This window comes from Corythoichthys intestinalis, chromosome 11 (genome assembly GCF_030265065.1).
Source record: "Corythoichthys intestinalis isolate RoL2023-P3 chromosome 11, ASM3026506v1, whole genome shotgun sequence".
NCBI classification, from domain to species: domain Eukaryota; kingdom Metazoa; phylum Chordata; class Actinopteri; order Syngnathiformes; family Syngnathidae; genus Corythoichthys; species Corythoichthys intestinalis.
The window spans coordinates 51,903,254-51,917,661 of record NC_080405.1 but is presented as its reverse complement, the minus strand read 5'-3'; the positions used below and the strand labels follow the sequence as shown (position 1 = coordinate 51,917,661).

Genomic DNA, 14,408 nt, shown 5'->3' with positions numbered 1-14,408 from the left:
CTTTTTGAACACCAAATTAATTTTTATAGATAATTACAGTACATCTGAAACAAATGATTATAACACTATATTTGAGAGAAAAAAGCATGTTATTTTGCCTCATTCAAATCTTGATATCTGAACATTTAAATATGTAAACTAAAGTGCAATCACATTCGTAAATGAATGGCTTTTGGTTTTTTAAATGTAAATAAACCAATCTGTTGTGATAAAACAATTAAATTGCAATAACTGCATTAACCATCAAAGTGAAGTCTAACTGTAACTGTAGTCTTGAAACAAATCTGAATAAGGAAAATCATTGCAATAAAATAATGCAAACTGGTTAAACGTGAGAGTAGCTGAGATCTATCATGACAGAACATCATTTTAATGATATCTGGCGCCATCTAGCGTCGTGAATGGGGCGAGTAGCTGAGATCTGTCATGACAGAACATAGCTTCAATGATATCTGGCGCCATCTAGCGTGGGTATAATGTCTAGACCGCGAATGTAAGACGACCCCCTCTTTTTCAGTCTTATTTCAATGCAAAAAAACACTGTCTTATATTCGGGCCAATACGGTAATTTCTTTCATTTTGTGCGTCCACCAGAAAGAAGATGCTTTGTGATGTTCAGCTAATGGCGGGAAGCGTAACGGTTGCTGCACACCGGGTAGTCTTGGCGGCCTCCAGCCCTTACTTCTGCGCCATGTTCACAGGTACTGATCCCAATGTTTGTGCGTACGTGTGCGTTTCAATGCTGATGTTTGTATGTGCAGGCGACATGAGCGAAAGCAAGGCCCAACAAGTGGAGATTGGCGAGGTTGACGGCACCACGCTGACAAAGCTGGTTGACTACATCTACACTGCTCAGATAGAAGTCACTGAAGACAACGTTCAGGTGAGAAAAAACAGTGAATCCCCTTACTTAGTCTGATTTTTTTTTTTTTAATGTGATTTTACAGTCGGAGGACACTTCTCTTTGAATGAAGTCCTAGCTTTCAAGTATTTTCTCCACATTTAATTCCAGCTGTGTACACGCGTGCAATCACATCTTAGCAGCCTGAACACTTCCTGTCATTATTAGTTCAGGAAATGTGCACATGGAGAGTGACAGGAAATCCTCCCACTGTTTTGCTTCTCGAGTGCACAACCACCACGAATGCGTTCAGTAGATCACCGTCTTACTTCTCATCTTCTGCACGGTGCAGTCCCTGTGTTGTTTTTTTGTTTGGTAGCTTCACCATTTTCACTAGTGTTGCACTGATACATTTTTTTGGCTTCTGAAACCAATTCCTGGCTTTGTGTGATTATCAAAATCAACAGGAAGGGGCCTCCGTGACATTAGCCCCTATCAAATGCAAATTTATATAAAAATTATGCCAATTAACACAAAAGTAGCACAAACAAATGGGTCCTTTTTGCAGTAAATGGGGGGCTGCGAGTGATGTCATCACTCGAATTTTATATCTCAATATCTATAAAACGAATTATGAATTATTTTTAACATCCTCCTCGTTATTGAGAGAGTTGGTACGCTCCATCAACCGCGGGAGTTAGAATACGGAAGGGCTGCGAGTGACATCATCGCTCAAAATTATTATCTTAATATCTATAAAACAATAGAAGCATAAACGAAAAATTTTAAAGCACAAATGAGTGGGTCCATTTTGCTGTAAATAGGGGGCTGCGTGACCTAATCACTACAATTTGAAAGCATAATATTTACAGAACCGTTACAGCACAAACTAAGCACAAACAATTGATGCCATTTTTAATCACAATGGGGGGCTGGTTGACCTCAGATTCACCTATAAATGAATTATACAGTCTTGTGAAAAAATTAGGACACCACATGAAATATTCAGTTCTTTATTAAAAAATGCTCACATATCAATGTCTGATCTTGTTTTTATTTATCTCTAGAAAAGAAAGTGATTTAATTGCAGGTAAACAACAAAAATTAACATTTTACTCATCAAACCAAATATATCAACAAAAATGCATATTCTAACTGAGGAAAAAGGACACCCTACAGCAGGGGTGGGCAAACTATTCCACAAAGGGCTGCAGTTGGCGCGGGTTTTTGTTGCAACCCATTAAGAGGACACATTTTCACCAATCTGTTGTTTTACAAGTGCAATCAGTCGACTGCAGTCAGGTGCTTCTCATTTCTGCTGAAACCTCATTGGTTATACTATCTGTGCTGGGTCAGTTGGAACAAAGACTGCGGCCCTCGAGGACCGGTTTGCCCACCCCTGCCCTACAGCCTAATAGCTAGTGTAACTCCCTTTGGCTGAAATAACTTCAGGGAGATGCTTTTTGTAGCCATCTACCAGACTTTGACATTGGTCTGAAGAAAGTTTGCCCTACTCCTTAACTCGGAATACTTTCATCTGTGAGATGTTTGAGGGGTTTCTTGCATGCACAGCCAGTTTCAAGTCACCCCACAGTATCTCAATGGGAATAAGATCTGGGCTTTGATTCTGCCATTCCAGGACTCTCCTTTTTAGCCAGTCCTTGGTGGATTTACCGGTATGTTTTGGGTCATTGTCGTGTTGCAGGGTCTAGTTTCGCATCAGCTTTGTTTTTTTTCACAGATGATCTCACAAGTTCCTCAAGCAACCTCGATAAAATTAATGGTGGATTTTATGATGGTGAGCTGGCCAGGTCCTAATGTAGCAATGCATCCCCAAACCCAGGGTACCCACGGGTTATTAAAAGTATTAAAAAAAGCGTTGAATTTAGTTTTCCATTATTAAAGGTATTAAAAGTATTAAATTAGCAGTTGTAAGTCTGGAATTTTTTCACCGTGGTCTTAATTTTCAAGAACATCTCAGTGCAACCTAAATTATATCCGTGACGAAGTTTTTTTTTTTTTTTTTAAATCCATAACGAAGATGACGCATAGAATTTTACGATGCACTGCACTACAAATTGAAATGCAACTCATGCGTGCCAAACCACCACAACCGGCAAAACGGAGAATCCACCCACCTCTGCATCGGGAATGCGTGGAACGAAAGCCCTGCAGGCAGAAGTGTTGTGGATTCTGAACACCAAAACACAACCATTCATATACTTCAAATGAGTCCATTGGTGATCTGTTTAGGATATTACGTCATTTTTGGTCGGCATCGGCTGTCACAATGTTGGTCATATTGCGTTTTGTTCCAGAGGGAGCGTTCCCGATGTCTTAACGGTCTTTTGTAACAAATTTCAGTTGGCAGAAAAAACGCACATTTTCTTAATGTTTAAATAGTCTACATATTTTTATTATTATAAATGCATTTACACAATGAAATAACGGGGGAAACGTTTGTTAAACATAATGTTGGTCAAATCGTGTTTTTTTCCGGAAGGAGCATTCCCGACTTCGTAACTGCAGTCAATTTAAGCTCATCAAGTCTTTAGGATAGAGGTAAAATCGGGCCTAAAAATTCAGCCCGACCCAAACTGGTCCGCGGGTATAGCCCGACCCGCGTTTGTGTGATAACATTTGTGACGATGTCTGCATAAAAGCCTGCCTTTTGTAACGAATTCTCAGTTGGCAGAAAGAAAACGCACATTTTCTTAATGTTTAAATAGACTTCTTATTTTTATGATCATTATAAATTTATTTACACAACGAAGTAACGCTGGAAAAGTTTGTTAAATATAAATTAACAAGTGCGGTTTTGCGGACTCGCAGAGGGGAAGATTAAAAAGAGCGTATAGGCACGCTCTGGCTCTGCAATGACCATACAGCGCCTTCTTTTTTTAATCCAAATTATTTATTTTATAACAAGTATTCCTTAGTTTATCATTCATACATCGTTAATATATAGTTATTTCAAAAAGTTAGCGAGAAAGGACCCTGGCCCGGCCCGACGTAATAATTGACATTTTAATTTTGGTCATGTTTTCAGTTTAATTTTAGCCGTTTCCAGCTTGCTATGTTTATAATTACGATGTTTGTTTACCGCTTTTCCTCTTACTGCAAAGAGGGAGGAAGTTGCATCGGCCGCCGCCATGATATTTAAGTCATCAGCCATCTGCTGTGACCCGGGAATTTAACGCCTGCTTTCACGCACACTGCTTCCCATGTCAGTCGACACGGGAAATTGTTTTCACACACAACTGCTGCACGGTTCAGTCCCGCGATATTCCTGTTGTTTTGGAGTATGTGATAGGGGCTCAAGTTAGATCCAGAAACTTTAGGTTGCAGTTTATGGGTCATGCGAAGGCAGTGGACCTGCTTAAACATTTCGGTTTGCCTTTCGGATGAATGTGAATTTCGCCGTTTTAACTCAAGAGTTAGCCATGTTCACTGGGGTCTTGGCAGGTGCACTAGCGGCTAGCCTGTTACAGAAGATGGCTGGTCTGAGTCCTGTCCTCCTCCTCTTTTTGTCCTATTGTGTGCGTGTGGGTGTTTAAAAAAATTCTGACAGACTTTATAATGTTACTTTAAATGTGTTTTAATTGTATCTTCAATATACAGTATGTGCATTCTTTTGTCAAACACACTTACCGGTAGTAATTGAGGTTAAATTTGATGTTCAGTTCTTTATTTGTTTAATATGATTCAATATGATCTAAATAATGGGTGCAAGAAAAGTATTAATTTTCAGTTGAAATGGCATTAAAAAAGGTCTTAAAAGTCTTGAATTTAGATTGATCAATTCTGGGGGGACCCTGCCAAACCATGACACTTCCACCTCCATGCTTCACAATTGGTATGAGGTTCTTTTTCTGGAATGCTTTATTGGGTTTACGCCAAACATGTCCTCTGTTCTGGTGTCCAAATAATTCAATTTTAGATTCATCAGTCCAAAGAAGATTATTCTAGAAGTCCTAGTCTTTGTCTACAGTCACTCTGGCAAACTTCAGTCTTTCCTTCATGTTCTTCTTGGAGAGCAAAGGTTTCCTCCTTGCACCCCTCCCATGAAGGTTAAACTTGTGAAGTCTCTTTCTGATTGTAGAGGAATGCACTTTCACATCAACAGTAGCAAGAGTTCCCTGGATGACATTTTAGGGTTTTTGGAGACTTCTTTCAGCATCTTGTGGTCTGCTCTCGGGGTAAACTTGCTTGGACGGCCAGACATTGGCATGCTGGCAGTTGTTATGAATGTCCTCCTCTTGTCGACTATTTTCTAGACAGTGGAATAGCTGACTTTATATTCTTTTGAGATCTTTTGAAGTCCCGTACCAGACTCATAAGCGTCTACAGTCTTCTTTCTGAAGGACTTTTCATTTTTGGAGTTTTTTCTTGCCGACATGGAGGGTCCAAGGATGGGGGATGCCCAGGACTTGAACTTTATTTTTTCATCTTTATTTACTTCATTTGCTGTTTCTGACTGTGTATCATATTGCCTCTGCAAAGCCCTTTGAGACAACCTTGTTGTGATTTAGGGCTATACAAATAAGATTGAATTGACTCAGACAGCTCTTTTGATCTCACCATGGTGTTTTCTCTCACTTCAAGAGTCAGGGGCACACCAAACTAAAGGTGAGGTTTAAATAAGGCAATTGTCTTTCAAAATACTGGGTATTGACTAAAGATGTCGCGATCGATTGGCATCCCGATCGATCGGGTCCGATCACGTCATTTTCAAAGTATCGGAATCGGCAAAAAAATATCGGCCATGCCTTTTTTTAATATATATATATTTTTTAATTAAATCGTTTTCTAATTGTATATAACGTTACAGACATAATATTTTACACTCATCCAGAGTCATTAGTTTAGGCTTAAGGTAGGGTTATCAAATTTATCCCGATAACGGCGGTAAATAATTTTTAAAAAAATGTATCATGTTAATAAATTTAACGCAATTAATGCATGCGCTGCACGACCCACTCACGCATTGGCGCGCTCAATCTGTAATGGCGCCTTTTTACCTATATAGAGAGATAAAAGGCAGCGTGAAATGAGTAGAGTGAATTTTGACAGCCTTTGGAGCCTTTATTTAATTGACTAGAGCCTTACAATTCCTCTCCCTACGATTAGAGATATCATGGGAAGCAATGTTGGGAAGCAAGGTAGCAATTGATCTTTTTCTTAACACCTTATGTTATTTCCCAACGCAGAGAAGATATATCCATTGGTAGCACTATGCACAGTCATGGTTCCACTTCCCATCACGCATTTGGGCATGCCTACAGTATCATTTACTGAAAGCTCAACAAATACACTAGATGGCAATATTTAGTCACAATATACAAAGTCACAAGTTTTTCTATCCGTGGATCCCTCTCACAGGAAGAATGTTAATAATGTAAATGCCATCTTGAGGATTTATTGTCAGAATAAACAAATACAGTACTGTATATTGAATGTACTGTATGTTGAATGTATATATTCGTCCGAGTTTTATTAATTTTTTTTCTTAATGCATTGCCAAAATGTATATGATCGGGAAAAATTATCGGGAATGATTGGAATTGAATCAGGAACAAAAAAAAGCAATCGGATGGGGAAATATCGGGATCGGCAGATACTCAAACTAAAACGATCGGGATCGGATCAGGAGCAAAAAAACATGATCGGAACAACCCTAGTATTGACCATTCTAATCATGTGCACCTGATGTGATGCCCCTGTGTGTGATTTTAGCCATTTTAAGTGGGATTGAATGTGCGGGTGTCCTAATTTCTTCTTCAACAGAAATTAGCAGAAATTTAAAATGACATTTTACAGAAAGTTACTCTCAAGACTGTTAAAATTGATATTAAATATCCATATGACCAAATATGTTAGAAAACACACAAGCTCCCAGAGGGTGTCCAAATTTTTTCACACGACTGTATCTCTGCCAGCCGGTTGTCCGGAGGGGCCTGCATAAGTTTTTTGTACCTAAACACTCACCGGACAATTTTGTGTTGGGGCCCGTGAAAATTTGTCTACTAGCACCCACGCCGTTAGACGGTGCAGTCGGAGGGTCCCGTTTATGCTCATCGCACCTGGGCGCTGTTTCGCCACTGGTGAGCTACACAGTAACCTGAAAAAGAGGCATGTCTTAATCTTAACCCTAAAAAATAAGCACATCCGGTTTACAGCTTGACAAAACATTGTAAACAAAACCCTGCAAATTGTTATATTTTTCCACTACGTGAATGTTTAACGACAGTTTCGTTAATGTGTTTCAGGTTCTCTTGCCAGCCGCCAGTCTTCTCCAGCTAATGGACGTCCGGCAGGCATGTTGCGACTTTTTGCAGTCCCAACTCCATCCTTCCAACTGCTTGGGCATCCGAGCCTTCGCAGACATGCACACGTGCACGCAGCTCGTTGCGCAGGCGCACGCATACGCCGGTAAGTGTTTTATTTTGGATGATCTGCTTAGTTTCTAAATCTGATCCGTTAGTTTTTGCATATTTCTGTGCATGCCTTTTACAGAACAGCATTTCTCCGAAGTGGTCCAGTGTGAGGAGTTTGCGTCACTGTCTCTGCAGCAGGTCTGCAGCCTATTCTCCAGTGATAAGCTCACCGTGTCCACTGAGGAAAAAGTGAGGCACATGTTTACTCTGAACAACTGGCTGTCTGTGATCAAATCCATTGCTGGTCAAACTTAGAAACACCTAACGCGAATACTTGAATAAAAACTGACTTTGAACTCCTCTTGGTCTCCCCCTGCTGGCTCTTGTAGGTGTTCGAGGCGATGATTTGGTGGATCAAACAGGACAAATGCACACGTGTGGAGCACATGCCCAAACTGATGGAGCATGTCCGCCTGCCGCTATTGTCCAGAGACTACCTGGTTCAGGTATATCAGTGTCTGGACACGATCAAACAAAAAATTAAAAATAAAAAGGGGAATTTCAATGGTCCATCAGTAATATTTTGTAGAGATATTTATCCAGGTGTCAAACTCATGGCATGGGGGCCAGATCCGGCCCGCAGTATTATTTTGTGTAGTCACTTTCGGGATTGCTCAATGAAAGATCGAGGACTACCGATACCAGAGAATACAGTATTTGTGTTTTCCTTTTTTTAAAAATAAAATTAATTAAATAAATATTCCCTAAAACTTAGGGCTGTCAAAATTATCGCGTTAACAGGTGGTAATTAATTTTTAAAATTCATCGCGTTAAAATATTTGACGCAATTAACGCACATGCCCCGCCCAAACAGATTAAAATGACAGCACAGTACAATGTCCACTTGTTACTTGTGTTTTTTGGAATTTTGGCGCCCTCTGCTGGCGCTTGGGTTGCGACTGATTTTATGACCATGAGAATTGTGTAATTATTGACATCAACAATGTCGACCTAGTAGTTTATTTTTTGATTGAAAATTTTACAAATTTTATTCAAATGAAACATTAAGAGAGGTTTTAATATAAAATTTCTATAACTTGTACTAACATTTATCTTTTAAGAACTACAAGTCTTTCTATCCATGGATCTCTAACAGAATGTTAATGTTAATGCCATCTTGTTGATTTATTGTTATAATAAACAAATACAGTACTTATGTACCGTATGTTGAATGTATAGATATCCGTCTTGTGTCTTATCTTTCCATTCCAACAATAATTTACAGAAAAATATGGCATATTTCATAGATAGTTTGAATTGCGATTAATTACGATTAATTAATTTTTAAGCTGTGATTAACTCGATTAAAAATGTTAATCGTTTGACAGCACTACAAAAATATCATTATCAAAGTATGCAATGGGGTATCACAATACAATTAGCCATAATATTGTAAGTCCTCGACCGCATATGTTGAAATCTGTTTGATATCGGTATGGTTTTTTAGGAGTTGGATAACTCATGACAACGACTAATTGTCTGCCATTGACCGCGCTAGACGTCCAATTAATTTGAAATGGGAGTTCAATTGGATTGGAGTGAATTGTCTACTTAAGCTTTAGTTCCGTTTTTAATATCCATAAGATTGGACATCTATCATCAGCCAAAATGGATTGGATATCCAGCGCCGTCAATTACAGCCAATGAGTACAACGAGCGTCCTTTGGGCAATATTTGAAAATCTTACCTGTTATCCCAAACCCTGATTTGAAACCTTCTGACTGTGATCTTTCAGATTGTGGAAGAAGAAGCTCTCATCAAGAACAACAACACCTGCAAGGACTTCCTCATCGAGGCCATGAAGTACCACCTGCTTCCCGCCGACCAGAGGCACCTCATTAAGACGGACAGGACGCGGCCGCGCACGCCGGTCAGCAACCCCAAGGTCCTCCCGTGCTCTACAATACGTGTGTGAATGCGTGTTTGCAAAGTCTTACCATGTCCTCGTTTTCAGGTTATGATCGTAGTGGGCGGCCAAGCCCCCAAAGCCATCAGCAGCGTCGAATGCTATGACATTCAAGAAGATCGATGGTACCAAGTCGCCGAGATGCCATCGAGGCGCTGCCGAGCAGGTACGTCAGTGATGAAAATGAAATACTATTCTTTGCGTATATATGCCACAAACCTTTATTCTGAATCCGCTACAGCTGTTCATGAATAAAGGGCATCCAATCATAATATTAATCCGAATGCTGTTCGGATTGAAGACATTTTGTCCATGTAATCATGTGCACACACACGATCACAGACGAAACTTTTTACAGCACAAACGTAGCACAAACGAATGGCACCACGGTCTGTTTCGATCAAAATGGGGGCTGGTTGACCTCAGAATGACCTATAATTGTAATTATCTCTAAATACAAGTAGTCCCTGGGTTACGATTAATTGATTAACTCGAGTAATTTGATTAGAAATAAGATTCAAATTAAATTTTGCTGCTTTGAGTATTTGTTTAATTAAAATGCAATTGTAATGGTTTATTTTGAAAGTCTTTTCACTTAGTTTTATTGATTTGAGTGGATACACTGCCCTCTAGTGGCAACAGTGAATATGACATAACTCATTTCACATGGCTGAATCCAGCTGCTCCCTGTTAAGTTATAACTAGGGTTGTTCCGATCATGTTTTTTTGCTCCCGATCCCAATCGTTTTAGTTTGAGTATCTGCCGATCCCGATATTTCCCGATCCGATTGCTTTTTTTTTTTGCTCCCGATTCAATTCCAATCATTCCCGATAATTTTTCCCGATCATATACATTTTGGCAATGCATTAAGAAAAAAATGAATAAAACTCTGACGAATATGTACATTCAACATACAGTACATAAGTACTGTATTTGTTTATTATGACAATAAATCCTCAAGATGGCATTTACATTATTAACAATCTTTCTGTGAGAGGGCTCCACGGATAGAAAGACTTGTAATTCTTAAAGGATAAATGTGACTTTGTATATTGTGACTAAATATTGCCATCTAGTGTATTTGTTGAGCTTTCAGTAAATGATACTGTAGCCATTTAACTTCTGCCCAAATGCATGATGGGAAGTGCAACCATGACTGTGCGTCGTGGTACCAATGGATATATCTTCTCTGCGTTGGGAAATAACATAGGATGTTAAGAAAAAGATCAACTACTACCTTTCTTCCCCACATTGCTTACCACGATTACTCTAATCGTTGGGAGAGGAATTGTAAGGCTTTAGCCATTTAACAAAAGGCTCCAAAGGCTGCCAAAATTCACTCTACTCATTTTACGCTGCCTTTTAGCTTTATATACTGTATGGTAGAGTTGGGAATCTTTGGGCACCTAACGATTCGATTACGATTCAGAGGCTCCGATTCGATTATAAAACGATTATTGATGCACCCCCCTCCTTTTTTTTTCTCTTTTTTCTTTTTTTAATGTTTTGTACATTAGTTCCAAAATTGTTCAAAAATACCCTCAGGCTAAACCACACTAGTGTTTCAGTATCAAGTTAACATATAGCAGTAAACAAATATACAAAAATAACATTAAATAAAAAACTCCAGTCCCCATTCTGTATCAGCAGCTTTAAACTACATTCAATTAATTTAATGTTGTGAATCAACCGCTAAATTTGTTAAAATTGCTCCCGTTATTCCAGAATTTCCCTTTTGTTTACTTTCGACATGTGAAAGTTTTAAAACTATTTTAAAGATAGATTCAAGTCAATATTTTACCGATTTAGGAGTATTTTAGATAAAAAGTTAATTAGGTTTGCTTGGAAGGTTCGCTACAACAGCCTTGCAGGGAAGTGTACTGCTTTAAGATGGTGGCCGTTTATAACGCCCGCATCTAGCTTTTTGTAGATGTGCTGCTAACACTACCAAATCTATATTGCATCTAGTCCTATATAAATGATATCCACCGTAACATTATATGGATGTACTTTGAAGCAGCTTTTCGGCAGCAGTCAGGTATGTTGTTGTGTTGTTTTATCTCGTTGCATGAGTTGAGCTAGAGCCGTGAGTTGAGCATTGGCATTACCCGAGGGGCCGGGTAATGGGAAGCATGATGTTTAGCTACTCTCGCTCCGTTCCGTCCCGAAGACCGCGCGGCGCGCTGAGTGTTGTGTACTTCCGCTTTACTTCGCATATTTCAATAATCGGAATTTGGATGTTTGTGAATCGTTCTCGAATCTTCCACGACCGGATCGCGAATAATCTAAGAATCGGAAATTTTGCACACCTCTACTGTATGGGTTAAACGGCGCCTTTATAGAGTGAACGCGACAATGCGTGAGTGGGTCGTGCAGCGCATGGGTTAATTGCGTTAAATATTGTAACTTGATAAATGTAAAAATTATTAATTCTCGCCGTTAACGCGATAAATTTGATAACCCTACCTTAAGCTTAAACTAAAGACTCTGGAAGAGTGTAACACATTATGTCTGTCACGTTAAATACAATTAGAAAACGATTTAATTAAAAAATATATTTAAAAAAGCCATGGCCGATATTTTTTTGCCGATTCCAATACTTTGAAAATGACGTGATCGGACCCGATCCATCGGGACATCTCTAGTTATAACATAAGTTTTAATTTGAGCTATTGTTTTTATTTATGCATTCGTAATTTAGTTTATAGGTATAGAAGGAATCCGCCCCTCTAGCTAGACCGGCGGAATCGCGCCAGCCGAACCGACGAGATCCAACAAGCCGGGCCGGCGGGACCCGGCAATCCAGCCAGAAGGGCAAACTCCACATGTTCACCTTAGTCTTAACCCTTTGTACTGACTCCATTTTGAAAGGTTTAAAGAAGGCTCACCGAAAACAAGTTGACAATTTATTCAGGTCAACAGAGATCAAAACGGCAAGGCGAACTAGAAACATGGTCACCCTATCATATGTCAACAAACGTTCCCGAGAAAAATGACAACGATTAGTCAAACATTCAGTCTTTTGAAGGCTCTCGCGGGTTGGGCCGTGGGCAGGAAGAAGGATGTGTTTGGAATTATTGTCTGTTTGTGGATTGGACAGGAGGATTCGGGAGTTACTGTTGTCCAGGCAACGAGGATGTGGATTTTGCCACCTCAGCGTCAAAGGGACTCTTGGAGTCTTGTCAGTTGTGTTATCAGTTGGAAATCGGGTGTTCCTTGTGTTAGAACAGGCCGTCCCGCCATTTGTTGTGGACTGTCCGGGAGAACTGATTGCGAGACTAGGTGGTGCAGACGTGGGCTTGTCAGCGTCAATCTTGCTCTGTTAGTTGTATGACACCCGAGTTGGGCTTCTGTGATAGTCGTTGTTTATTTCTTATGCCCTATATTCTGCTTGTTTTCCTTAAACTATGGTATAAGTGCTATTTATTTTATATTGGGTGTGTTAGAGTAATACAAACAGTCAAACAGTAAATAAGAGAAACCATACTATTCCCTGATTGATTATATTGTGTTAGAGTAATGCAAACAGTTAGTCGGTGACTACGAGAAAAGGTACTATCTCCTTCAGCATATTTAGTTTTAGCCGTTTTTGTGGGAATATGTGTTTGAACCATTTGTTAAGAACATTGCAAAAAAAAAACAAAAAAAAAAAGGTAGCATTTTGTAGCATTTAAGCTAGCGGACTTTTGCTATGTAAGTTAGCCAATTGTTGTTTTGTTGTACTTAGATCTTCATTTTATTTTTTATACCGTTTGCGGCTCAGATATTTGAATTTTTTATGTTTCTTATCCGATTATTCAATGATTCGAACTAACTAGTTCATTGATGAATCGACTACTAAAATAATCGATAGCTGCAGCCCAAGTTACGATGTACTCAATTCTCGCGATTTCGACTTTACGACACTGGAGTCTCGTCCGTCACTTTGTCCCAAGTCGTTTTTTTTTTTAGTCACATAAACAGTACCTTATTGTACCTCACAGTATCCTAGTTTTTAATATATTAATATGACGTGTTCTGTCCTCACTAAACGTAAAGTTTTACAGACAGCAAACAATTAAAAACAATTGTGCTTTTTTAAGCTTTTTACTTCACATTTGACAATTGGTTAAGCTGTAACACACATGTACACTTATGTTTATGCTTTTAAACGCTAAAACACTTGACACAAAACAATTGGTGTTCAAACGTCCATCTAGTCTGATCAATATGTAAATTTATTAGATTAAATTAGCCTAATTTGCCTAACAAAAGTCTGCTAACTTAAATTCTAACATATTTACACTTCTCATTATAAATCACTCACACGTAACTCCACAAACTGTAGCTGTAAACTTAATTACAAATGCATTCACAAACATATATTAGCTGAAACAACTTACAGCGTTATGTGTGCCAAACCAGAGAGCAGCTGTCCTTTATTCATGTGAGACGTCTGAGTCTGCTTTTCAGTCAGACAAGGTGACAGTCCATCCAGACCCAACACCGCCACCAGAGGGCAGTGTATTCTCAGTCATTAAACAAAATACAACGCTTTTGGACTTTTTGGATGGTTATTTTGAGATTTAGGGGCACTTAAAGGGTCAGTTCTGATTTACGTGGAAATTCGGGGTAACTTTGAACATAACTTCCAAACCCAGGCACTACCTGTATTGCAGCACAAATATAACTTTTTACATACATAGCACAAACAAATGATATCTGATGGGGAGCCAACTTCACAGAGGTGGCATCATTTACTGTCCAATAGAAGACTCATTATAATTTGAACTCATCACATACGCACACCTGTGTGCAGGTGTGGTGTCTGTGTCCGGCCAGGTGTACGCGGTGGGCGGCTTCAACAGTTCCGTGCGCGAAAGGACGGTGGACGTGTACGACGGCGCCAGAGATCAGTGGAGCCCGGTGGCCAGCATGCAGGAGAGACGCAGCACGCTGGGGGCGGCCAGTTTGGGAGGGCTGCTCTACGCCGTGGGGGGATTTAACGGCAACATCGGTACAAAAACAAACACACGCAAGTCATCGTCCACTGTACTAACTTCCCGTTTTTTTGCGGCGTGAACAGGTTTGTCCACAGTGGAAGTGTACAATCCAAAAAGTAACGAGTGGACTTACGTGACGTCCATGAACACGCGGCGTAGCAGTGTGGGTGTGGGCGTCATTGACGGTGAGTTTTGTCGGCACAAGTCTTGTTAACAAATGATAAATTTGAATAAATTTTAA

General features: G+C 39.6%; 1 protein-coding gene across 1 annotated transcript in view; it reads left to right on the top strand.

Annotated features, from left to right (window-relative positions):
- klhl3 (kelch-like family member 3) overlaps positions 1-14,408 on the top strand; it is a 34,565-nt gene that overhangs the window by 8,289 nt on the left and 11,868 nt on the right. Inside the window, exons 3-11 of the mRNA XM_057849363.1 lie at positions 595-701; positions 762-883; positions 7,111-7,273; positions 7,358-7,467; positions 7,608-7,724; positions 9,014-9,163; positions 9,233-9,350; positions 13,984-14,181; positions 14,251-14,352. Coding sequence (XP_057705346.1) covers positions 595-701; positions 762-883; positions 7,111-7,273; positions 7,358-7,467; positions 7,608-7,724; positions 9,014-9,163; positions 9,233-9,350; positions 13,984-14,181; positions 14,251-14,352 — 1,187 coding nt within the window. The remainder of the gene's footprint in view (positions 1-594; positions 702-761; positions 884-7,110; positions 7,274-7,357; positions 7,468-7,607; positions 7,725-9,013; positions 9,164-9,232; positions 9,351-13,983; positions 14,182-14,250; positions 14,353-14,408) is intronic.